Genomic DNA, 26,231 nt, shown 5'->3' with positions numbered 1-26,231 from the left:
CCAAAGCAATCTACAGATTCAATGTGTTCCCTATCAAAATACCAATGTCATTTTTCACAGAAATAGAAAAAAATCCTAAAATTTGTATGGAACCAAAAAATATCTTGAATAACCAAAGCAATCCTGAGCAGAAAGAACAAAGTTGAGGCATCACACTATCCAACTTATAAATACATACAAGTCTATACTAACCAAAATAGCATTGTATAGGTATAAAGACAGACACATAGACCAATGGAACAGAATAGAGAACCCAGAAATAAATTAACATGTTTACAGCTAATGGATTTTTGACAAAGGCAACCAAGAACATACACTGAGGAGAAGATACCTTCTTCAAAAAATGGTCCTGGGAAAATCTGACATTTATTTGCAGAAGAATGAAACTGGACCCCTATATTTTATCAAATAAAACATCAATTTGTCCAGGCGTGGTGGCTCATGCCTGTAATCCCAGCACTTTGGGAGGCCAAAGAGGGCGGATCACCTGAAGTCAGAAGTTCAAGACCAACCTGGCCAACATGGCAAAACCCCGTCTCTACTAAAAGTACAAAAAAAATTAGCCGGGCACAGTGGCAGGTGCCTGTAATCCCAGCTACTCAGGAGGCTGAGGAAGGAGAATCACTTCAACCCAGGAGGTGGAGGTTGCAGTGAGCCAATATTGCACCACTGCACTCCAGCCTGGGTGACAGGAGCGAGACTCCATCAAAAAACAAATCAACTCAAGATAGTTTAAATACTTAATTGTAAGATCTGAAACTGCAAAACTACTAGAAGAAAACAGGGAAAATATTTTAGGACATTGGTCTAGGCAAAGATCTTATTGTCAAGACCTCAAAAGAACAGGCCACAAAAATAAAAATAGACAAATGGCACTCTATGAAACTAAAAAGTTTTTCACAGCAACGGAAACAACCAACAGAGTGAAGAGACAACCCACTGAATGGGAGAAAATATTGCAAACTATTCATCTGACAAGGGACTAATATCCAGAATATACAAGGAACTCAACCAACTCATCAGTAAAATAATAATCATCATCATCTCATTAAAAAATAGGCAAAGGACATGAATAGACGTTGCTCAAAAGACAACACACCAATGGCCAATGGGTTTATACAAAATGCTCAACATCACTAATCATCAGGGTAATGCAAATCAAATTATTTATCACAAAAGCAGAGAGTAAGAAAGGATAAAAGGAAGAGAATAGGAAATGACTAGAAAACAAGCAACAAATAGCAGTAGTAAGTTCTTACTTACCAATAATAATACAATGTAAGTGGACTTGATTCTCTAATTAAAAGGCATAGAGTGACTGAATGGATAAAGAAACAAGACCCAAATATATGGTGCCTACAAGAAACCCACTTCACCTATAAAGGCATAGAAAAGATCTGAACAGACATCTCACCAAATATATACAGACAGCAAATAAGCATGTGAAGAGATGCTCAACATTTTTTTTTTGAGACAGAGTCTCACTCTGTTACTCTTGCTGGAGTGCAGCGCCATAATCATGGCTCACTGTGGCCTTGACCTTCCAGGCTCAAGTGATCCTCCCACTTCAGCCTCCTAAGTAGCTGGGATCACAGAATGTACCACTATACCCAGCTAATTTTTTTATTTTTTTGTAGAGACAGGGCCTTGATATGGATATTCAACATTATATATCATTAAGAAATTACAAATTGACAACAATGAAATACCACTACACATCCATTTATATAGGGAAAATATAAAACACTGACAACACCAAATGCTGGTGAATATGCGGAGCCACAGAAACTCTTATTCATTGCTGGTACAGATACTTTGAAAAACAGATTGTCAGTGTCTTACAAAACCACATATACTCTTATCATAAAATCTAGCAATCACATTCAGTATTTGCCCAAAGGAGTCAAAAGCTTAAGTCTGTACAAAAACATGTACATGAATGTTTACAGCGGTTTTATTTACAATGGACAAAAACTGGAAGTGACCAAGATGTCCTTCAGTAGGTGAATGGATAAACTCTGAAACATCTATAAAGCATATTATTCAGTACTAAGAAGAAATGAGCTATCAAGCCATGAGAAGACACAAAGGGCCCTTAAATGCATATTACTAAATGAAAGCAGCCATAGTGAAAAAGCTACATACTGTATGATTCCAACTATATGACATTCTAGAAAAGGCAACATTATAGAGATAGTAAAAAGATCAGAGGTTTAGGGGAGGACAGGTGAACAGGCAGAGCACAGAGAATTTTTAGGGCAATGAAATTATTCTGTATAATACTATAATGATGGATATATGTCATTATATATTTGTCAATACCCATAGAATGTATGACACCAAGAGTGAATCCTAACGCAAACTATGGACTTTAGCTGATGACTATATGTCAATGTAGGTTCATTAATTATAAAAAATGTAACACTCTGGTATAGGATGTTGATAGTCGGGTAGGCTATACATGCCTGGGCATTGAGGGCATATAAGAACTCTACTTTTCACTCAGTTTTGCTATGAACCTAAAAATTCTCTTAAAATAAAGTCTATTATTTTGTAAATGTTATAAATATATTTTTTCATTTGTTCTCTTAACTTCCTTAAAAGGCATAAGATTGCATAATATAATCATTATAACACTGTTTTATTGGATTTATAACAAATATAAATATAGATGAGAGTATACAACAAAGAAGAAAAAAGCTATAATAGAGCACAGTTTCTATATATTACTGGAACTAAGTTAATATTAATCCTAAATAGATTGTGATAAGTTAAGATACAAATTGTGATCCCTAGATTCCAACAACTTTAGAAAATAATTCAAAATAAAATGATTAAAAAATCAAGATAAAAATTAAAATAATACACTAAAAGACATTTAATACAAAAAAGTCAAGGAGTAACAGAGGAACAAAAAAGGCAGAACACAGAGAACAAATATTAATATGGAAAATGTTAATTCACCATATCAATAATTACCATATATATGAATGGTCTAAACATTCCAATCAAAAGTTAGAAATGGTTAAACTGCATAAAAACTTAAAATCCAACTACATGCTGTCTACAAGAGATACATTTAAGATTCAAAGGACAAATGGATTGAAATGATAAGATATATGTCATGTAAACAGTAACCACAAGACACCTAGAATGGCTCTATTAATATCGGGGCAGGGGGGAAGTAGACTTTAAAATCAGAATTATTATTAGCAGAAAAGACAAACAACTCATAATGATAAAAAGGAAGTTCAATAAATTGAGATAATGTAATAATTATAAATGTACATTCACCTAACAACATAGCTCTAAAATACATAAAGCAAAAACTGACAGAATTTTAAAAAGAAATAGGCAACTCAACAATTATAATTGAAGATGTTAATACTCCACTCTCAAAAACTGACATAACAATTAGAAAGCCATTAAAAATAGAGAACACTTGAACAGCACTATCAACCAACTCAACCTGACATATATAGAACATTCCATCCAATAACTGCAAAGCATGCATTCTTTTAAAGCATATATGAAACATTCTCCAGGATAAAACAAGTCCCAATAGCTTAAAAAGACTGAAATCATACTAAATGTGTTCCCTGAATGCAACAGAATCATTTGCAACTGATGCAACTGATTGCATCAGAATTATGTGCTGGGAAATATCCAAATATTTTGAAAACACAGTGCTAGGAAATTTCAAAATATTTTGAAATTAAGCAGTAAACTTCTAAATAACCCACGAATCAAAGAAAAACCCACAAAGAAAATTGGAAAATACTTTGAATTAAATAAAAACAAAATTTAAAGGATTATAATATTACAAACAACTGTATGCCAAAGTTAGATCAGAAATAAACAAATTACTAGAAAAATATCAATTACCAAAGCTGACTCAAATAGAATATCTGAATATGTCTTTAAAAAGTTTTCTTTTAAACTGAAATACCTATTTAAAATCTTCCCACAGAGAAAATTATAGGCCCAGATAACTTCATTAGTAAATTCTATCAAATATTTAAGGAAATAATACCAATAATATCAAGTCTTCAGAAATTTTAGAAAATAGAAAAGGATAAAACACTACCTATTCATTGCACGAAGTCAGTGTTACTGTCATAGGAAATAAAAAATATCAAAGCCAGATGAAGACATGACAAGAAAAGAATGCCAAAACCCAGTATGGCTCATGAACAAAGATGCAAAAATCCTTAACAAAATATTAGAAAATTAAATGCAGCAACATATAGGAAGGATTTATATACCATGAACAGGTGGGATTTATCCAAAAAATACGAGTTGGCAAAATATCCAAAAACTAGTTAATGTAATACAGCATATTAATAAAATAAAGAACAAAAACTATACGATATACTCAATAGATTCAAAAGGAAGAAAGCATTTGACAAAATCCAGTACCCATTCATGATATAAACTCTCCATAGCCTAAGTATAGAAAGCAACTTTATTAACCTAATAAAGGATATTTAAGGCAAGGCATGGTGGTGCACACCTGTAATTCCAGCACTTTGGGAGGCCAAGACAGGTGGATATCTTGAGCTCAGGAGTTCAAGAGCGTGGGCAACATGGCAAAACCCCATCTCTACAAAAAATACAAAAATTAGCTGGGCATGGTGGCACATGCCTATAGTCCCAGCTACTTGGGAGGTGGGAGTATTGTTTGAGCCCAGGAGACTGAGGCTGCAGTAGGCCAAGATCATGCCACTGCACTACAGTCTGGGTGACAGAGTGAGACCCTATGTCAAAACAAAACAAAAGACATCTAACAAAACACAGTAAATATCATACTTAATTGTGAAAGGAGGAATGGTGCTTTCCTCCCTAAGATCGGAAAAAAAGGCAAGGATTCCACTATCAATACTACTCCACATTTTACTGGACATTCAAGGCAGTGCAAAAAGAAAAGAAAAAGAAGTTAAAGGCATCTAGATTGGAAAATGAGAAGTAAAACTATATTTATTCTCAAATGATAAAACATTATATGTTGAAAATCCCAAGGAATCTAACAAAAAAAATCCAGAACTAATAACAAGTTTAGCAAGGTTGTACGATACAAGATCAAAATTGAAAAATCAACTGTATTTTCATATACTGGCAATGTTCTGAAAATGAAATTAGAAAACAATTCTATTCATAATACCATAAAAAGAATAAAATACTTAGGAATAAATTTAACAAAATAAGTACAAGACTTGTACACTGAAAACAACAAAACATTGTTGACAGAAATTACAGAAGATTTAAATAAATGGAAAATAGTCCATATTCATGATTGAAAGACTCAATATTGTCAAGAAGGCAATTCTTGCCAAATTGATCTATAAAATCAGCACAATCCTTATCAAAATCCAGTAGGTATCTTGTAGAAACTGACAAGCTGATCCTAAAATTCACATGGAAATGCAAAACACCCAGAATTACTATAATAATTTTTAAAAAGAATGACAAAGTTGGCTGGGTGCAGTGGCTCACACCTGTAATCCCAGCACTTTGGGAGGCCTAGGGGTAGGATCACCTGAGGTCAGTAGTTCAAGACCAGCCTGGCTAACATGGTGAAACCTTGTCTCTACAAAAATACAAAATTTAGCCGGGTGTGGTTGTGGGTGCCTGTAATCCCAGCTACTTGGGAGGCTGAGGCAGGAGAATTGCTTGAACCTGGGAGGCAGAAGTTGCAGTGAGCCGAGACTGCGCCACGGTACTCCAGCCTAGGTGACAGAGTGAGACTCCATCTCAAACAAACAAAAAAAAAGAAGTGTAAAGTTGACTTTCATTACTAAATTTCAACTCTTGCTCTAAAGATACAGTAATCAATACAGGGTGGTACTGTCCCAAGAATATAGATGAAAGAAACTGAACTGTGGGTCCAAAAATAAATCTTGGCATTTATGGTCAATTTATTTTTCACAAAAGAGCTAAATGCCAACTCAACCTGACATATATAGAACAGTCAATCCAATGACTGATGAATATACATGCTTTTAAAGTAAACATGGAACATTCTCTAGGATAAACTATATGTGAGGCCAATGTATCCATTCAATGTAAAAAGGATAGTCTTTTTAACAACGGGGTATACACCTTCAAAAAACAAACTTAAATTATTACTTCACACCATACACAAAAAAATTAACTCAAAATGGATCATACACCTAGATGTAAAAAATAAAACTGTTAATTTCTAGGAAAAAAAAAGAAAATCTTCATGAGCTTAGTTAGACAAAGTTCTTAGATATAACATCAAAAACACAATCTATTATTTAAATATTTTAAACATCAAAATTTAAAACTTTTGCACTTCAGAAGTCAACAATAAAAAAAAATGCAATGAAGAAAGGATTTCCTGTTTAATAAATAGCACTAGGAGAACTGGTTAGCCATATGCAAAAAATTGAAACTGGACCCCTTTCTGACACCATACACAAAAATTAACTCAAAATGGATTAAAGACTTAAATGTAAAACCCCAAACTATAAAAACCCTAGAAGAAAATCTAGGCAATATCATTCAGGACATAGGTATGGGCAAAGATTTCATGACAAAAACACCAAATGCAATTACAACAAAACAAAAATTGACAAATGAGATTTAATCAAACTAAAGAGCTTCTGCACTGCAAAAGAAACTATCATCAGAGTGAAGAGACAACCTACAGAATGGGAGAAAATTTTTGCAATCAATCCATCTGGCAAAGGCCTAATATCTAGAATCTACAAGGAACTTAAACAAATTTACAAAAAAAAAAAAACATTAAAAAGTGGGCAGAGGACATGAACAGACACTTCTCAAAACAAGACATACATGTGGCCAAAAAACATGAAAAAAAATCAACATCACTAATTATTAGAGAAATGCAAATCAAAATCACAATGAGATACCATCTCACACCAGTCAGAATGGCTATTATTAAAAAGTCAAAAAACAATAGATGCTGGTGAGGTTGTGGAGAAAAAGGAATGCTTTTACACTGTTAGTGGGAGTGTAAATTAGTTCAACCATTGTGGAAGACAATGTGGCAATTCCTCAAAGACCTAGAGGCAGAAATACCATTTGACCCAGCAATCCCATTACTGGATATATACCCAAAGGAATATAAATCATTCTATTATAAAGATACATGCACACATATGTTCATTGCAGCACTATTCACAATACCAAAGACTTAAATGCTCATCAATGGGCGTCAGTGTGCTTTATCCAATGACAGACTTAACAAAGAAAATGTGATACATATACTCCACAGAATACTATGCAGCCATAAAAAGGAACGAGATCATGACCTTTGCAGGGACATGGATGGAGCTGGAAGCCATCACCCTCAGTAAACTAATGCAAAAAGAGAAAACCAAATACTGCATGTTCTCACTTATAAGTAGGAGCTGAATGATGAAATCACATGGACACATGGGAGGGAATTACATACACTGGGGCCTGTCAGTGGGTGGGGCAGGGAGAGGGAGAGCATGAGGAAGAATAGCTAATGGATACTGGGCTTAATACCCAGGTCATGGGATGATCTGTGCAGCAAACCATCATGGCACATGTTTACCTATGTAACAAACTGCATATCCTGCACATATACCCCTGAACTTAAAAGTTGGGGGGGTAAAGAAAATAAATGCAATATTTATAGAAAATATAAGAAAAAAATTTTTAATCCACAAATTAGGAGGAAATACACAGAAACCAGGTATCTGATAAAGGACTTGTGTCCAGAATACGTAAAGAACTCCTATAATTCAATAATAAGACAAACAATTGAATTTTAAAATGGACAAAAATTTGAATAGACATTTAAGCATGGAAGATTAGCATGGCTAATAAACTCAGAAGATATTTAGCATCATTACTCCTTAGAAAAATCCAATTAAAACCACAGTGACATACCACAGCACACCCACTAGAATGACTACAATCAAAAAGACAGACAATACAAGTGTTGGTAAGAATGTGAAGAGACTGGAGCCCTCATTTATTGCTGTTGGGAATCTAAAATGATACAATCACTTTGCAAAATCATTTGGCAGGGATTTTTTCTTAAGTGAAATATAAACTTGGTATTTGGGCCAGCAATTCTACTCCATGGAATGTATCTAAGAGGCATAAAAATATGTCTACATAAAGACATGTATGTAAATGTTCATAGCAGCATCATTCATAATAGACAAAAACTGGAAATAATTCACCAGCTGATAAACAGATAAACAAAATGTAATGTATCCATGCAAAAGATACTATTCAGCAATGTAAATGACTTAAATACCGATACCACGTACCACAACAAGGGTACAATTTAGATAACTTCTACAACAGGTTTGAGTCTCAAAAACAATACACTAAGTGAAAGAAGCAAGACACAAAAACCATGAAAACTGTATTTGCCATCATTCCATTTATGTGAACCATCTAGTGAAAGGCAAATTTATAGAGATAGATAGAGGGATTCAGCAATTACCCGGGTCTGAAGATTTGAGCGGGGATTATATGTAAACAGGCATGAAGGAACATTTTGAGTGATGGAAGTGTTCTAAAACTGGATTGTGGTGATGGCTGCACAACTCCATAAATTTACTGGTAATCGTTAAATAGAAAAAATAAAATTAACATCACCTGTAAAAAACAAATGACTATGGTGTACCCCAGAAAAGAACACAATATTACTTGTCAGTATTCAAAGCCAGGCACGGTGGTTCACGCCTGTAATCCCAGCACTCTGGGAGGCCAAGACAAGAGAATCACTTGAAGCCAGGAGTTTTAGATCAGCCTGGGGAAACTAGAAAGACCCTCTCTCTACAAAAAAGAGAATACAAAAATTATCTGGGCATGGTGGCACATGTCTGTAGTCATAGCTACTCAGGTGGCTGAGGCAGGAGGATTACTTGAGCCCAGGAGTTTGAGGCTGCAGTGAACTACAATTATGCAGCTGCGCTTCAGCTTGGGCAACAGAGCCAGGCCCTGTCTCTAAAAAATAAAATAAATAAGTATTCAAGTAAAAAATGCGTAAGTTTAATCTTATCATGACGAAATATCAGAGAACTCCAAAATAAGAAATATTCTATAAAATAACTACATGTATTTTTCAAAAATATTAATGACATGCAAATTACAAAGGGCTAGGAAACTGTTCCAGATAAAAGGTAGCTAGAGACATGACACCTGAAAATAATACATGATGTCAATATGCATCTGGTAGGCAAAAAAAAGTAGGTATAGACAGAGAGATAAATACAGATAGAGATATTTTAAAGATATTATTGGTACAATTGAAAAAATTGGAAAATGGACTGGATTATGTCCAGTATGGCATAAATGTCCAATTTTTCTGAATTTGAAAACTATACTAAAGTAATGTATGAGAATATTCTTGTTCTTACGAAATATAAACTAAAATATTATAGAGGAAAGGGCCTAATGTATACACCTTACTCAAATGGTTCAGGGAATAGATAGATAAGATTAGATAGAGAGAGAGAGAGAGAGAGAGAGAGATACATAGATAAGATCATGTGGTCTCTCTCTGAGAAACAGAGAATAATAAAATACATGTGGCAAAATATTAAAAATTGGTAAAGGATAAATGAGAGTTCTTTGTAGTATTCTTGCAATGTTTCTACAAATTTGTAAATATTTCCAAATAAAGCATTAAAAGTTCAGTAATACGGAAAGAGACTGATACTTCTCTAAATGACATTTATTTCTGTGCAACAGCCAGTATTGTGCTTAATGGGCAAACATGAACAGTATCCTCACCAAAGCCTAGAACAAGAAACAGATGCCACTTTCCCACTATTATTTAACATTGTACTGAAGGTAATGGCCAATAGAATTAGATAAGAGATAGAAACTGAGGTATAAAACTTCAAAAGAAAATATTCTCATTGCAGACCATATAATTGTAAAACTTGGAAAATAACTGAAAAAATAAGAGAATTTAATGAGACGACTGAATACAAAATTAATACACAGAAATCACTGGCTTTCAATTATAACATGAAAGCTCTAAAGTTTGACTTCAGCCTATGTGTTTGGTAAAAATCTGCTACTTAGCTTCAGCTTCAGCCTCAGCCTTTGAAAGCCAAATAGCCAAATAGCTACTTTAATAGTCAGTTTTGGCACCCTTAAAATAGTAAGGGATTAATGACGTTGTGTTCACACCAGCCATCATTTAATATTTGTAATAGCATCAGTAATACCATGCCATTTGCCCCTACCTCAGTTATGTGTTCAGGAAGTAAAGATAGCATAACATAATACACCAGAATTACAAATTACTGTGAGATAAGTGGAAAGAGAACAAAACACTTTCATCTTCATTTTTCGGGAAAAGACAAAGGAGTTGCTGTACAACAGATTTTTGAAGTAGTCTTTTCTTGTACCTAAATAAATTTTTCAAACAAGATATAGAAGGCTGTATTGCATGTAGAAAAAGGTCTCTTGAATAAAAGAGAGAAGAGATAATGTACTTTGCAGATAGCAATACCAAATAGCATAAGCTCTAACATATTACAGGAAATTACCCACAATGCATTGCCATCCCAGGAAGAAAACAAAAACCCTATGCTGTGTTTGTAAATAATAGAAAAGAACCTTATCAAATCAACCTTGGATCGTGGGTTGGATGGGGAGTTAAGGAGAAACTACAACTTTAGCTACACTGTACAGATGTTTTTTTAATGTATTCAGATATTATTACTTGCATGGATAAAAATAAACAGAAACTTTTAAAGCCACTTATTTCTGCACTATAGAAGATAACTGAGCCACCCTCATTACAGCCAATACCAAGGGCACTGTCTGGTCCAAGCCCTCAGCCTGAGCCTCAGGGTCTCAGATGAAGCAGCAAAGAATCAGAGTTCCTAGCATCAAATGCCCCCTTCAGAAAGAAGAAACAAAATTATGACTAGACAATCATACCTCAACCCTCAACCAGATTCCTTTGGAGAACACATGGGAAACACCTGAGGCATATAAGATAAAGGAAGCAAACATCCAGCTTGGCCAAGATCTGCCTGAGCATGAAGGGGTTCAATATTGCAGGGAAAGGTTAAGTGAGAGAGTTCAGCAGTCCAGCAAGCCTGTGGACTGCTACAATCTGAACCACAGGAGAGCTCTTCTACCCGCACAAATCCTGACACTGGCATAGACAGTGAGTTACAGGCCCCATGAGGGCACTGCAGCAGACAAGGAACTTGCACTGGGTCACTCACCCTCCCATAAGACCTGAGTGGTTGTGGCAGGGCATCATTTCAAGAGCACAGCCTTCATGGAACTGCATTCTGCCCTGGGAACAACAGCCCCCATACCTCCACATCCCAGGAGCTCCCACTGACATTCCCCAGAGTCCACTTTGACGGCTGCAGCAGCACAGCACTGGATGGACCCAAAGATACTGCAGGGCTCTCAGTACTCTAGCCCACAGAGAGTTCCCAGTACTCTAGCCCACTACTTTCCAAGAAAAGATGATGCAGTGCAACAAAAAGGCAGCCCCTGGGACAAAGGAATCCAAAGTTCACACTTTCCAGAGACCAAAGAGTTCATTGTCTGATGCTGTGAGAAGTGATCCCATGCCCAGCACTGGCACAAACTCTGTGCTCAACTTTGTAAGCACAGAATGAAATCCCCTTCCACCAGCAGAGTGTCCTCTGTGTTCAGGTTGTCCCACAGAAAATAAGACCCTTCTTCCCCATCTGCACACCTGCTCCTGTTGCCACCAGAGGCTGGGGTGGGTGAACCAGAGGACTACCTGTCTATGGTGGTAAGTGGTGACTGCAACCCCACTGACACATGAGGTTTCTGTGCCCAGGCTTCTGCATGAAGGTAGAGTGCCCCCCACTACCATCACATGGTGCTATGCTGCTGCTGCAGAAAGCAGGAGAGCCTGAGCCCAGCATGTCTGGAATTACAGGGAGCGACCCCACGCTACAGTTACCACCAGCACTGTTGAGGACCCAGAAGGTCCTCCAAATAAAGCTACTGCTATCATCCATACCACGTCAACTGCCCAGGGACCCAAGAACCCACTCACCTGCCTGGCCCACTGCTGCCACTACTGGCATCCAAGTTAGCCATCTGGAGGCCAAAGAATCAGCCCACTGTTAAATATCAACACAGTTGCCAGCACATACACTGCCATGGGACACAAAGACAGGCATGCTTAGCCCACCACTGTGGTCTAAGGACTGGCTCACTTGGCTTCCCAGGTCCCAGCACAACTTCACCACACTCTCCATCAATAACTGCACCCTAACCCTCTGAGGAAATCACACAAAGCACTAATGCTGTTTACAGCCAAATAAATCATACAGAGATAACACTAGTGCATATACCTAGAATCAAAGTCAAAGTGCCCTACCCAACCAATACCACAGACACATCTTCAGGGAAAAGTCCTCCCCTTTGAAAGTACATTGAAAAATAGGAAGAAGCAACAGTTCATGCCAGATGCACAGATGTCAACATAAGAACACAGGAAACATGAAAAAGCAAGGAAATATGACACTTGCAATGGAACACAATAATTCTACAGCAACAGATCTTAATAAAAGGGAAATCTTCAAAATTCTAGATAAATAATTCAAAATACTGATTCTAAAGTTCAGTCAGTTGCAAGAGAATTCTGAAAAACAATACAAAGAATCAGAAGAACAATTCAGGATATAAACTAGTAATTTACCAGAGATATATATTTTTTAAAAGAACCAAATAGAAATTCTGGAACTAAATAAGTCATTGAAGGAAATATAAAATACATTTGAAAGCTGCAACGATAGACTAGATCAGACAAAAGCAAAAAAAAAAAAAAAAACCCAGTCAGACAAAAACTTAACAAAAAAATAATTTTTTTTTAATGAGAAAAACTTTCATGACATTTGGGACACCACAAGACAACCAAATATACAAATTATCAGTATCATCAAGGGCAAAGAGAAAAATGAAAAAATTAGAAAATCTATTTAATTAAATGAGAGATGAAAAATTCTCAAGTCTAGCAAGAGATTTAGACATTCAGATACAGGAGTCTCAATGATCCCTAGGCAGATACAATGCATAAAGGTCTCCATGATACATTATAGTCAGACTGCCTAAAGTCAAAGATAAAAACTAAATCCTAAAAACAGCAAGTAAAAACTGCATACCCACCTATAAAGGAAACCCCATGCGACTGACAATGCATTTCTCAGCAGAAGCCTTACAGTCCAGAAGAGAATGGGATAATATACTCAAAGCACTGAAAGAAAAACAAAGCTACCAAAGAAGAATACTATATTTGGTGAACCTAACCTTCAAAAATAAAGGAGAAATAAACTATTTCCCAGATAAGCAAATGCTGAGGGAATTTGTCACCACTAGACTGGCACTACAATAAGATCAAGAGAGTCCTAAACCTGGAAGCAAAACAATGACATATACCATCATAAAAACACATAAAATTACAAAACTCACTGATGAAGCAATCACACAAAGAAGACAAAGGACTTAAATGGCACCATTCCAGAAATCCACCAGACCACAATGACAAATAATAAGAGAAAAAGGGAAAAAGAATACATAAAACAACCAGAAAACAATTAACAATATGACAGGAACAAAGACTCAATAACAACCTTGAATGTAAAACAGATTAAATTCTCTACTTAAAAGATATAGAATGGCTGCTTACAATAAATGCACCTTACAGTAAAGACACATGTAGACTGAAAGTAAAGAGACTGAAAAAAGATATTCCATGCAAACAGAAACCAAAAGTAAGCAAGAGTAGCTACATTTATATCAGATAAAACAGACTTCAAGTCAAGAGCAGTAAAAAGAAAAAAAAAGATGATGAAGGTCATTATATAGTTACAAAGGGATCAATCCAGCAAGAAGATATAACAATTCTAAATATCTATGCACCCAACACTGGAGCACCCAGAATTATAAAGCAAATACTACTGAATCTAAACAGAAAGCTAGAGTGCAATACAGTAATAGTGGACTTCAACACCCCATTCTCAGCATTACACAGATCATCTAGACAGAAAATCAACAAAGAAACATTGGATTTAAACTGGACTTTAAGACAAATGGACCTAAAAGACATTTACAGAACATTCTATCCAACAATTGCAGAATATACATTCTTTTCATTAGCAAATGAAACATTCTCCAGGATAGATTATATGTTAAGCCACAAAACAAATCTAAAAAATTTTTTAAATCAAAATCATATCAAGTATCTTCTCAGACTACAGTGGAACAAAACCAGAAATTAATACCAAGAGGAACTTTGGAAATCATACAAATATATGAAAATTAAACAATATGCTCCTGAATGACCATTGGATCAATAAAGAAATAAAATTTCTTGAAACAAATGAAAATGGAAACACAACATACCAAAACCTGAGGGATACAGCAAAAGCAGTGCTAAAGGAAATTTATAGCAATAAATGCCTAATCAAAAAAGGAGAAAGGCACAAATCCTCAATCTACAACCCATCACAAGGAATTAGAAAAGCAAGAACAAGCTAATGTCAAAATTAGCAAAAGAAAAGAAATAATAAAGATCAGAGCAGAACTAAATGAAATAGGAACTAAAAATCCAACATAAAAAATCAACAAAATGAAAAATTCGTTCTTTGAAAAGATAAGCAAAATCGACAAACTGCTGCCTACACTAAGACGAGAGGACACTCAAATAAAATCAGAAATGAAAAAGGAAACATTACAACTGATACCACAGAAATACAAAAGACCATCAGAAACTATTATAAACAACTACATGCTGACAAACTGGAAAACCTAGAGGAAATGGACATATTCCTGGACACATACAATCTGCCAAGATTAAATCAGGAAACAATAGAAAACCTGAATAGACCAATAATGAGTAGTGAGATTGAATCAGTAATAAAGTCTCACAACAAAGAAAAGTCCAAGATCTGATGGATTCACAGCCAAATTCTACCAAATATACAAAGAAGTAATACCAATCGTCTGAAACTATTCAAAAAAATTGAAGAGGAGGGAATTCTCCCCAGCTCATTATATGAGTGCAGCATCACCCTGATAGCAAAATGAGACAAGGACACAACAAAAAAGAAAATGACAGGCACATGTCCCTAATGGACTTAGATGCAAAAATCCTCAACAAAATACTAGCCAACCAAATCCAATAGCACATTTAAAAAAAAAAAATACACCATGATCAAGTGGAATTTATATAAAGGATTCAAGGATGGCTCAACATATGCAAATCAACAAATGTGATACAACCCGCCAACAGAGTGAAGGATAAAAATCATATGATCATCTCAATAGATGCAGAAAAAGTATGATAAAATTCAACATCTCTTCATGATAAAAACTCTCAACAAACTAGGCACAGAGGAATATACCTCAAAATAATAAACGCCATATGCAACACACCCACAGCTAGCATTATACTGAAGGGGGAAAAATTGAATGCCTTTCCTCTGGGGACTGGAACAAGACAAGCATGCCCATTTTCACCACTCCTATTAAACATAGCACTGGAAGTTCCAGCCAGATAAATCAGGCCAGAGAAAGAAAGAAAAGCCATCTGATGTATTTTGGATATCTGTCCCCTCCAATTCGCATGTTGAAATTGGATCTCCATCATTGGAGGCAGGGCCTGGTGGGAGGTGTTCAGGACATGGGAGCAGATCCCTTATGAATGGCTTGGTGCCATCCTTGCAGTAATCAGTGAATTCTTGCTCTATTAGTTCCCACAAAATCTGATTGTTAAAAAGAGCCTGCCACCTCCCTTCTCTTTCTTCTTCATCTCACCACGTGATGTCTGCTCCTCTTCATCTTCCACCATTTGTGGAAGCACCCTGATAACCCTCACCAGACACAGATGCTGGTGCTATGCTACTGCAGAACCATGAGCCATATAAACAAACCTCTTTTCATTGTAAATTACCTGGAATCAGGTAGTCTTTTATAGCAATGCCAAATGGCATTGATCATGGATATCATAGCAATGCTATATGATCCAAATTGGAAAAGAGAAAGTAAAATTGTCCCTCTTTGCTGATAATATGATCTTATATCTAGAAAAACCTAAAGATTCCACCAAAAAAAACTCCTTATATTTGATAAATGAATTTAGTAAAGTTGCAGGATACACAATCAACATACAAAAATCAGGAGCATTCCTATACACCAATAATGATCTAGCCGAGAAAGAAATCAAGACGGCAATCCCATTTACAATAGGTACTAAGCTCTCCCTCTCCCTCTCCCTCTCCCTCTCCCTCCTCTCCCTCTCCCTCCTCTCCCTCTCCCTCTCCCTCTCCCTCCTCTCCCTCTCCCTCTCCCTCTCCCCTTTCTTCGGTCTCCCTCTCCTTCTTTTTTCGGTCTCCCGCTGTTACCGAACCTGGACTGTACTGCCATGATCCGGCTCGCTGCAACCTCCCTGCCTCGGGCTCCTGTGACTCTCCTGCCTCGGCCTGCCGAGTGCCTGGGATTGCAGGCGCGCGCCGCCACGCCTGAATGGTTTTTGTATCTTTGGTGGAGACGGGGTTTCGCCGTGTTGACCGGGCTGGTCTCCAGCTCCTGGCCTCGAGTGATCTGCCTGCCTCGGCCTCCCGAAGTGCTGGGATTGCAGACAGAGTCTCGCTAACTCAATGCTCAATGGTGCTCAGGCTGGAGTGCAGTGGTGTGATCTCGGCTCGCTGCAACCTCCACCTACCAGCCTCCTGCCTTGGCCTCTTAAAGTGCTAAGATTACAGCCTCTGCCCCGCCGCCACCCCGTCTAGGAAGTGAGGAGCATGTCTGCCTGGCCGCCCATCGTCTGGAATGTGAGGAACCCCTCTGCCCGGCCGCCCTATCTGGGAAGTGAGGAGCGCCTCTGCCTGGCCGCCCATCATCTGGGATGTGAGGAGCGCCTCTGCCCGGCTGCCACCCCGTCTGGGAGGAAGGGAGGAGCGCCTCTGCCCGGCTGCCCCGTCTGGGAGATGAGGAGCACCTCTGCCCGGCCGCCCCGTCTGGGAGGTGAGGAGCGCCTCTGCCTGGCCACCCCTTCTGGGAGGTGAGGAGCGCCTCTGCCCGGCCGCCACCCCGTCTGGGAGGAAGTGAGGAGCGCCTCTGCCCGGCTGCCCCGTCTGGGAGGTGAGGAGTGCCTCTGCCCGGCCGCCACCCCGTCTGGGAGGAAGTGAGGAGCACCTCTGCCCGGCTGCCCCGTCTGGGAGATGAGGAGCACTTCTGCCCAGCCGCCCCGTCTGGGAGGTGAGGAGCGCCTCTGCCTGGCCGCCACCCCGTCTGGGAGGAAGTGAGGAGCGCCTCTGCCCGGTTGCCCCATCTGGGAGGTGAGGAGCACCTCTGCCTGGCCGCCACCCCGTCTGGGAAGTGAGGAGAGCCTCTGCCCGGCTGCCACCCCATATGGGAAGTGAGGAGCGCCTCTGCCCAGCCGCCCCTTCTGGGAGGTGAGGAGCGCCTCTGCCCGGCCGCCCCGTCTGGGAGGTGAGGAGCGCCTCTGCCCGGCCGCCCCGTCTGGGAGGTGAGGAGCGCCTCTGCCTTGGCCGCCACCCCGTCTGGGAGGAAGTGAGGAGCACCTCTGCCCAGCTGCCCCATCTGGGAAGTGAGGAGCGCCTCTGCCTGGCTGCCACCCCCTATGGGAAGTGAGGAGCGCCTCTGCCCGGCCGCCCACTCTGGGAAGTGAGGAGCGCCTCTGCCTGGCCGCCCACTCTGGGAGGTGAGGAGCGCCTCTGCCTGGCCACTCCGTCTGGGAAGGGAGGAGCGCCTCTGCCCGGCCACCCCGTCTGGGAGGTGAGGAGCGCCTCTGCCCGGCCGCCACCCCGTCTGGGAGGAAGTGAGGAGCACCTCTGCCCGGCCGCCCCGTCTGGGAAGTGAGGAGCGCCTCTGTCCGGCCGCCCCGTCTGGGAGATGAGGAGCACCTCTGCCCGGCCGCCCCGTCTGGGAGGTAAGGAGTGCCTCTGCCCAGCCACCACCCCGTCTGGGGGGAAGTGAGGAGCACCCCTGCCCGGCCACCCCGTCTGGGAGATGAGGAGCACCTCTGCCCGGCCGCCCCGTCTGGGAGGTGAGGAGTGCCTCTGCCCAGCCGCCACCCCGTCTGGGAGGAAGTGAGGAGCGCCTCTGCCTGGCTGCCCCGTCTGGGAGATGAGGAGCGCATCTGCCCGGCCACCCCGTCTGGGAAGTGAGGAGCGCCTCTGCCTGGCCGCCCCGACTGGGAGGTGAGGAGCGCCTCTGCCCGGCTGCCCCATCTGGGAAGTGAGGAGCGCCTCTGCCCGGCTGCCACCCCGTATGGGAAGTGAGGAGCGCCTCTGTCCGGCCGCCCCGTCTGGGAGGTGAGGAGTGCCTCTGCCCGGCCGTCACCCCGTCTGGGGGGAAGTGAGGAGCACCTCTGCCCGGCCGCCCCGTCTGGGAGATGAGGAGCACCTCTGCCCGGCCGCCCCGTCTGGGAGGTGAGGAGTGCCTCTGCCCAGCCGCCACCCCGTCTGGGAGGAAGTGAGGAGCGCCTCTGCCTGGCTGCCCCATCTGGGAAGGCAGGAGCGCCTCTGCCCAGCCGCCACACCGTCTGGGAAGTGAGGAGCGCCTCTGCCTGGCCACCCCGTCTAGGAGGTGAGGAGCGCCTCTGCCCGGCCGCCCAGTCTGGGAAGTGAGGAGCGCCTCTGCCCGGCCGCCCAGTCTGGGAAGTGAGGAGCGCCTCTGCCCGGCCGCCCTGTCTGGGAGGTGAGGAGCGCCTCTGCCTGGCCGCCACCCCGTCTGGGAGGAAGTGAGGAGCGCCTCTGCCTGGCCGCCCCCTCTGGGAAGTGAGGAGTGCCTCTGCCCGGCCGCCCCGTCTGGGAGGTGAGGAGCGCCTCTGCCCGGCTGCCACCCGGTCTGGGAGGAAGTGAGGAGCGCCTCTGCCCGGGTGGCCCCGTCTGGGAAGCGAGGAGCGCCTCTGCCCGGGCGGCCCCATCTGGGAAGCGAGGAGCGCCTCTGCCCGGCCGCCCTGTCTGGGAGGTGTACCCAACAGCTCCGAAGAGACAGCGACCATCGGGAGCGGGCCATGAGGACGATGGCGGTTTTGTTGAAAGGAAGGGGGGGGAAGTGTGGGGAAAGGAAGGAGAGATCAGATTGTTGCTGTGTCTGTGTAGAAAGGGGTGGGCATAGGAGACTCCATTTTGTTCTGACTAGGAGAAATTCTTCTGCCTTGGGATACTGTTGATCTATGGCCTTTCCCCCAGCCCCATGCTCTCTGAAACATATGCTGTGTCAACTCAGGGTTAAATGGATTAAGGGCGGTGCAAGATGTACTTTGTTAAACAGATGCTTGAAGGCAGCATGCTCTTTAAGAGTCATCACCACTCCCTAATCTCCAGTACCCAGGGGCACAAACACTGCAGAAGGCCGCAGGGTCCTCTGCCTAGGAAAACCAGAGACCTTTGTTCATGTGTTTATCTCCTGACCTTCTCTCCACTATTATCCTATGACCCTCCCATATCCCCCTCTCCGAGAAACACCCAAGAATCATCAATAAATACTTCATAAATTTAAAAAAAAAAAAAAAAAAAAAAAAAAACAATAGGTACTAAAAAAAATTAGGCCAGGTGCAGTGGCTCATGCCTGTAATCCCAGCACTTTGGGAGGCCAAGGTGGGAGGAATACCTGAGCCCAGGAGTTTGGGACCAGCCTGGGCAACATGGTGAGACCCCATCTCTATTTTTTAAAAAAAAGAAAAGAATAAAGAATAAAATAAAATAAAATACCTAGGAATAAATTTAACCAAGAAAGTTAAAGATCTCTACAAAGAGAACTACAAAACACTGATGAAAAAAATAGAAGATCATACAAATGGAAAAACATGCCATGCTCATGGATCAGAAGAACTAGTACCCTTAAATAATCACATTGGCCCGGCACAGTGGCTCATGCCTATAATCCAAGCACTATGGGAAGTCGAGGCAAGAGGATCACTTCAGACAAGGAGTTCGAGACCAACTTGGGAAACACAGTGAGACTCCATCTCTACAAAAAATTTTAAAGATTAGCTGGATGTGGTGGCACACACTGGTAGTCCTAGCTAATCAGGAAGCTGTGGTGGGAGGATGACTTGAGCTCAGGAGTTTGAGGCTGCAGTGAGCTGTGATCATGCCACTTCACTCCAGCCTGAGCAACACAGTAAGACCCTGTCTCTAAATAAAATTAAATAAAATATAAAATGACCATATTGCCCAAAGCAATCTACAGATTGAATGCAATCCCTATTGAAATACCATCATTCTTCACAGAATTTGAAAAAAAAATCCTAAAATTTATATAGAACCAAAAATAAGCCCAAATAGCCAAAGTCCTCAGCAAAAAGAACAAAGCTGCAGGCATCAATCAAATTAACTGACTTAAAAATATATTACAAGGCTATAGTAACCAAAACAGCAGGGTATAGATATAAAATAGACACATAGACCAATGGAACGGAATAGAGAACCTGGAAATAAAGCCACCGTATTTACAGCCAACTGATCTTCAACAGAGCTGACAAGAACTTACAATGGGGAAAGGGCACCTTCCTCAATAAACGGTGCCGGGAAAATAGGATAGCTACATTCCAAACAATAAAGCTAAACCCCTATCTCTTACCATATACAAAAGTTAACTCAAAATGGATTAAAGACTTAACTTTAAGACCCAAAACTACAAAATAACTGGAGAAAACTTTCCTGGACATTGGTCTAGACAAAGAATTTATCATTGAAACCTCAAAAGCATAGAAAACAAAAAAATAGACAAATGGGACTTAATTAAATGAAAAAGCCCCTGCACAGCAAAAGAAATAATCAACAAAATGAAAAGGCAACCTGTTGAATGGGGGAAAATATTTGCAAGCTATTCATCCTACAAGGGACTAACAGATAAAATATACAAGAAACTCAAATAGCTCAACAAGAAAAAAATTGTCCCATTAAAAAGTGGGCAAAGGATATGGATAGACATTTCTCAAAAGAAGACATACAGCCAACCAGTATATGGAAAAAAATGCTCAACATTAATCACCAAGAAAATGAAAATCAAAACCACAATAAGATATCATTTTATCCCAGTCAGAATGGCTATTATTAAAAAGACAAAAAATAATAGGTGTTGGTGAGGATTCAGAGAAAAGAGAACTCTTGTACACTGTTTGTGGGAATGTAAACTAGTATAGCCACTACAGAAAACAGTATGGAAATTTCTCAAAATACTAAAAATAGAATTACCATTCAATCCAGCAATCCTACCACTAGGTATCTACCCAAAGGAAAAGAAATCAATATGTCAAAGAGATACCTGCACTCACATGTTTACTACAGCACAATTCACAATAGCAAAGATATGGAATCAACCTAAACGTCTATCAATGGATGAATGGATAAAGAATATGTGAGATATCTGCCACAGTATATGGCATTCTCCCCATTTTACATATAAAGAAACTGAAGTTTAGGGGAGGTGAAGTGACTTGCCCATGATCACCCAATCAGACTGTGGGCGGCCAGGAGAGAAAACCAGATGTGTCTGCTCCAGGACCCCCGCTAACTACTTCTGTCCTGGAGCAGGACCACATTCACTTGGAAAGAGAGCTCACAGGGAGGATTCGGAGCAAGCAGAGTGTTGGGTTAAATCACAAGGCCCAGGACACTGAGGAGCTCTCAGGTGAGACCGCTGAGGTCAGGAAAGCAGCAGATAGGAGGTGGCACCACTCAAGCCACAGGCTCCACCCTGCTCAGAGCTAGAGGCCTAGCCAGGAACCCTGAGCCCCCACCCCCTCCCAGTATGCTGACAGAATCTGTGCTTGCCCATCTACCCCATACATCATGACATTTCTGAATGGTGCCCCCACTGTTCTCTGCAAGAAGGTTTAAGGGTCTAGACAAAACTCTACTGGACCAAAGCAGGCAGTTTCCTGCAGGCTCCACCCCCACCGTCTTCTGCCTGGATGCTTGCGCTGAGCCGCTGTTTCTTTCACCTAGGAGCTGAAGGCGGGTTCCGTCTGCACCCACACTCTCCTGGCGGGAGGTGTCCGCAGGAACCACAGGTTGCCAGCAGGGCCATCATCCAACACAGCCCTGAACCTTGGTTACCCCGGCCAGTGCCCAGTCTCAGGCCACTCAATCCCAGGAGAATTACCCACCACGCAGCCACTGGACAGCCACCAGAAATCCACCCGAAGCAGGCCAACTATGCTAAGAAAAGCATTGAACACAGCCAGAAAGTTGGAGTTCCCTCCATAACACTGACACCAACAAGCAGGTCCCTGATAACAAGCATAAGCCGCCGGGCTTCATGAACTCCTCAACTGAGAAATGAAAACAAGTTCAATGATCTTGAACTTCGGTGTAAAATAGAAATTTTTGGAGGTGCTCACATAGATTACCTAATCCCCACGTTCCAAGAATTGTAATTCAGTCGCTCTGGGATGGGGCAAATAATCTGCATTTTCCATGAACCTACCAGAGGATGACAGTGCCACCAAGTGATGACAGACCACTGTCCAGCAAGAGAGACTTGATTTAAATGTAAAGGCTATCCAAAGGAATGGTATGCAACCCTAAAAAAGAATGAATTTTGTAGAAAGGGGAGGGAGATAAATAACATGTATGAGATTTGCTTTTAAATGCCCAAGAATACAAGAATATTCTGCAATGATAAAATGTAATAATGGTTCCCGCCAAGGTGGGACATCACATGCTTAGCAAAGATGTCAGGAAATGCTTTGTTGTCCCCTGTAAGCACTTGAAAATATTACTATTCCAAAATCAGTGCTGAGTATTTTCTCCTATTAACACTAGTTGAGCTACACCTTCCCTTTTACCGCCTGGACACGTGACGCAGAGGTGCCTTTCAGCTGACACAGGTCAAAAACGCTGACATTGTGTAGATGTATCACCTTAAATGGAGCTGGACAAGCCAGACCCCGCTCTGCTAGTTCCTGGCTCTTGGGCAAGTTGGCTAACCTTTCTGCATGACATTTTCATCATCCATAAATTGAGCTAAAACAGATAGACCTCAGAGCTGTAGTTTAGGTCAAATTAGATAAAGTTAACCATACTTCAGCTGATTGTAGCATAATAGAGTCGGCCCTCTGGATCCACGGGTTTCGAATTCGCAGATTCAACCAACAGAAGACCGAAAATATTCGGGAAAAAAAAGGAAAATAACACAATAAAAATATATATATATCACTTTGGGAGGCCAATGCGGGTGGATCGAAAGGTCAGGAAATCGAGACCATCCTGACTAACACGTGAAACCCCGTCTGTACTAAAAATACAAAAAAAATTAGCCGGGCGAGGTGGCGGGCGCCTATAGTCCCAGCTACTCGGGAGGCTGAGGCAGGCGAATGGCGTGAACCCGGGAGGCGGAGCTTGCAGTGAGCCGAGATCGCGCCACTGCATTCCAGCCTGGGCGACAGAGCCAGACTCCGTCTCAAAAAAAAAAAAACCATATATATAAGGCCGGGCACAGTGACTCACGCCTGTAGTCCCACCACTTTGGGAGGCCAAGGCGGGTAGAACGCTTGAGCCCAGGAGTTCAAGTCCAGCCTGGGCAATATGGCAAAACCCCGTCTCCACAAAAATACAAAAATTAGCCGAGTGTGGTGGCACGTGTCTGTAATCCCAGCTTGTCAGGAAGCTGAGGTGGGAAGATCACCTGAGCCCAGGAGGGGGTGGTTGTAGTGAGCAGAGATTGCACCACAGCACTCCAGCCTGGGCAACAGAATGAAACCCTATCTCAGAAACAAACAAACTATATATATATATATAAAACTCTGTGTAGCAACCAGGGGTATAGCATTTACATTGTGTTAGGTACTGTAAGTATTCTAGAGATGCTTTAAAATAAACGGAAGGATGTAAGTGATATGCAAATGTACACCATTTTATATGAGACTTGAGCATCTGTAGATTTTGGTATCCATGCGGGAGTCCGGGCACCAGTCCTCCAGGGATATCAAGGGAAGACTGTAATTACTATAGTACCAATTATCGTAATAAACAGATAATGCAGGAGCTGCCATCGTCACGCAGGACCTCAGCTTTACTCTCCCTTCCAAGACCCCTAAAAGGATATTACATCGATGTACAAGCTAGGAGAACCCAAAAACGCACGCCACTATTCGTCAACAGTAACGCGCAGGGCACTTCCGGGACGGGGCCTGGGAGTATGGGTTTAGGATTCGGTGTCCTGGTTTGGCACTCCACTAGTGTTACTTGAACCTGAATCGGTCTTCAACTCCGCATCTGACGTCAACACAAAGGACAAGAACTTGATACTGGAAGCCAGGCCCTAGAGCGGCACAGATGCTCGGCCCCCTAGCGGCCCGTAAGAGTATTTCCCCAGCGTGACCGACCAACCACAGCCACCGCTATTGGGCAGCAGGTGTACCTCCGCCTCTAGGGCGGGTCCTCCAGGGGGCAGAGGATTGCGTGACGTTTTGCGACTTCGGTTCCGCTGCCGTCATTTACAACATAATTGGCTTTGCAGTGCGCATCCGGGTCTGCGTCAGGAAGGCCCAAGTTTCCATCGCGCGGGGCTGAGCCACACAGCGTGCGAGGCTCCCCCAGCAGCACCGACTCCGATCTCCGGGAGGCGCCCCCAGAGCTCCGAGGACTCGCCCCGCGTCGCGCGGTCCTGCCGACACCTGTTACCTCAAAGAGGACTTTGCCGCCCGCGCCCCCCGCCCCCACGTCCTCTGCCAGGCCCAGGAGCGCCGTCTGCAGCGCCGTCGAGGTGATGGGCAGCCGGCCCCGCAGCCCCAGCGCCTGCCTTGCGCCCTGGTGGGGGCAGCAGCCAGGAGGACCAGGCCCTGCCAAGCGCAGCCGATTGGAGGAGCCCGCGGGCCCCGAATCCCGCGCGGCGCCCAGCCCGGAAGACCCGGCGGGGACCCCGGCCGTGGACGCGCTCACCTCCGTGGTGGTCCTGGCCGCGGGCTGTGCCCTGCGTGTGCCCCTGGACGACGTCGACCTGGTGCTGGAGCTCGCGCCAATGTCGGTCCTGCGAGTGTCTCTCGGTGGACACACCCTCATCGTGATCCCCGAGGTCCTCCTGAGCTCCGGCGACGAATGCTCAGGAGCGCAGGGCGACTGGTCTGCCGGCCTGGAAGTGGACGTTTTCCTGGGCGCTCACGGGGAAGACGTCGTCGTCGAGCAGGAAGTCTTCTGCGCATCTGTCCCAGAGATCGCCGCCCAGGAAGAGGCCTACGGGGAGGACGCGGACTCTGAATTTCCGGAGCTCTGGATGGACTCCGCAGCCGGCTCAGCCGCTGGGCTCTACCCCTCCGCTAGAAGTATGTTCAGCCCCCACCGGGAGGGCCCCATCCGAGGGCCCTGTGCTCTGGCCCCCAATCCCAGTTCAGAGAGACGCTCTCCACGCCCCATTTTCGACCTGGAATTCCATCTTCTGGAGCCTGTCCCCAGCTCACCTCTCCAACCTCTACCTCCCTCTCCGAGTCCAGGTCCCCACGCGCGCCCGGAGCTCCCAGAGCGCCCTCCGTGCAAGGCCCGGAGACGCCTGTTCCACGAATGAGTTGCCTCCTACAATCCCTTGCCACCCTGCTGGGCTCCAGGTGACTGTCTCTTGATAGCTGTTGTGTGTATGTTGCGCAACCTACAAGGATCTCGGAGAGTGGATAACGGATAGATGCTTTTTTGATACAGGTTGCGTTGCAGAATTTTGGATCAGTGGCTGACTTAGAAAGTCTGGAAAAAAAGATCCTCCTCAGCATAAAAATACGCTAGTTGAAATACAGTCTACTTTCAGACTGTGAGATTGCTGCTTCGGGCCTGTTTTGTTTGGAAGTCACCCCTAGGCATCTCCATTCCCCCTGGTTTTGCTTTAAACCTCAGTTCCAGCACATTTCTCTAAAAATCCGCCCTTTCCCCAGCACGTTACCATGGCATGCCTTTTCTCCGAAGTTAATTTACTACATTTATTTTGTTTAATGGGTTTTGGCCCTAGTCTCTGGGCTAGTTTATGACGACCTTATCACCATGGAATTTTTCCCTATGGTGGCCTGAGCCCTTTTGGGCGATCTTGCAAATAGTTGTACCTGGACAAATGTTTGTTGTTTGCAAAACAGACAGAACGGGGAATAATGATCATGTACCCTCCTTTTTTCATGATTGGCTTAGCAAATTGTTTATGTTATTGGGCTTTATTTTCCCCCAACTCTTAGAGCCAGCTCTTTTCCATTCATTTCTTCTTGTATGTTTTTAATATAATTATTT

General features: G+C 42.6%; 1 protein-coding gene across 1 annotated transcript; it reads left to right on the top strand.

Moving 5' to 3' along the window:
* Positions 1-24,533: 24,533 nt before the first annotated feature.
* PRR23C (proline rich 23C) lies at positions 24,534-25,770 on the top strand. Its single transcript, XM_054479737.1, has 2 exons — positions 24,534-25,570; positions 25,662-25,770. The coding sequence occupies exon 1, from the start codon at positions 24,739-24,741 to the stop codon at positions 25,528-25,530; it is 792 nt and encodes a 263-aa protein (XP_054335712.1). The 5' UTR covers positions 24,534-24,738; the 3' UTR covers positions 25,531-25,570; positions 25,662-25,770.
* Positions 25,771-26,231: the final 461 nt, after the last annotated feature.

This window comes from Pongo pygmaeus, chromosome 2 (genome assembly GCF_028885625.2).
Source record: "Pongo pygmaeus isolate AG05252 chromosome 2, NHGRI_mPonPyg2-v2.0_pri, whole genome shotgun sequence".
In the NCBI taxonomy this organism is placed as follows: domain Eukaryota; kingdom Metazoa; phylum Chordata; class Mammalia; order Primates; family Hominidae; genus Pongo; species Pongo pygmaeus.
Note: the sequence above shows the minus strand (reverse complement) of the source record. Positions and strands in the feature narration are given on the sequence as shown.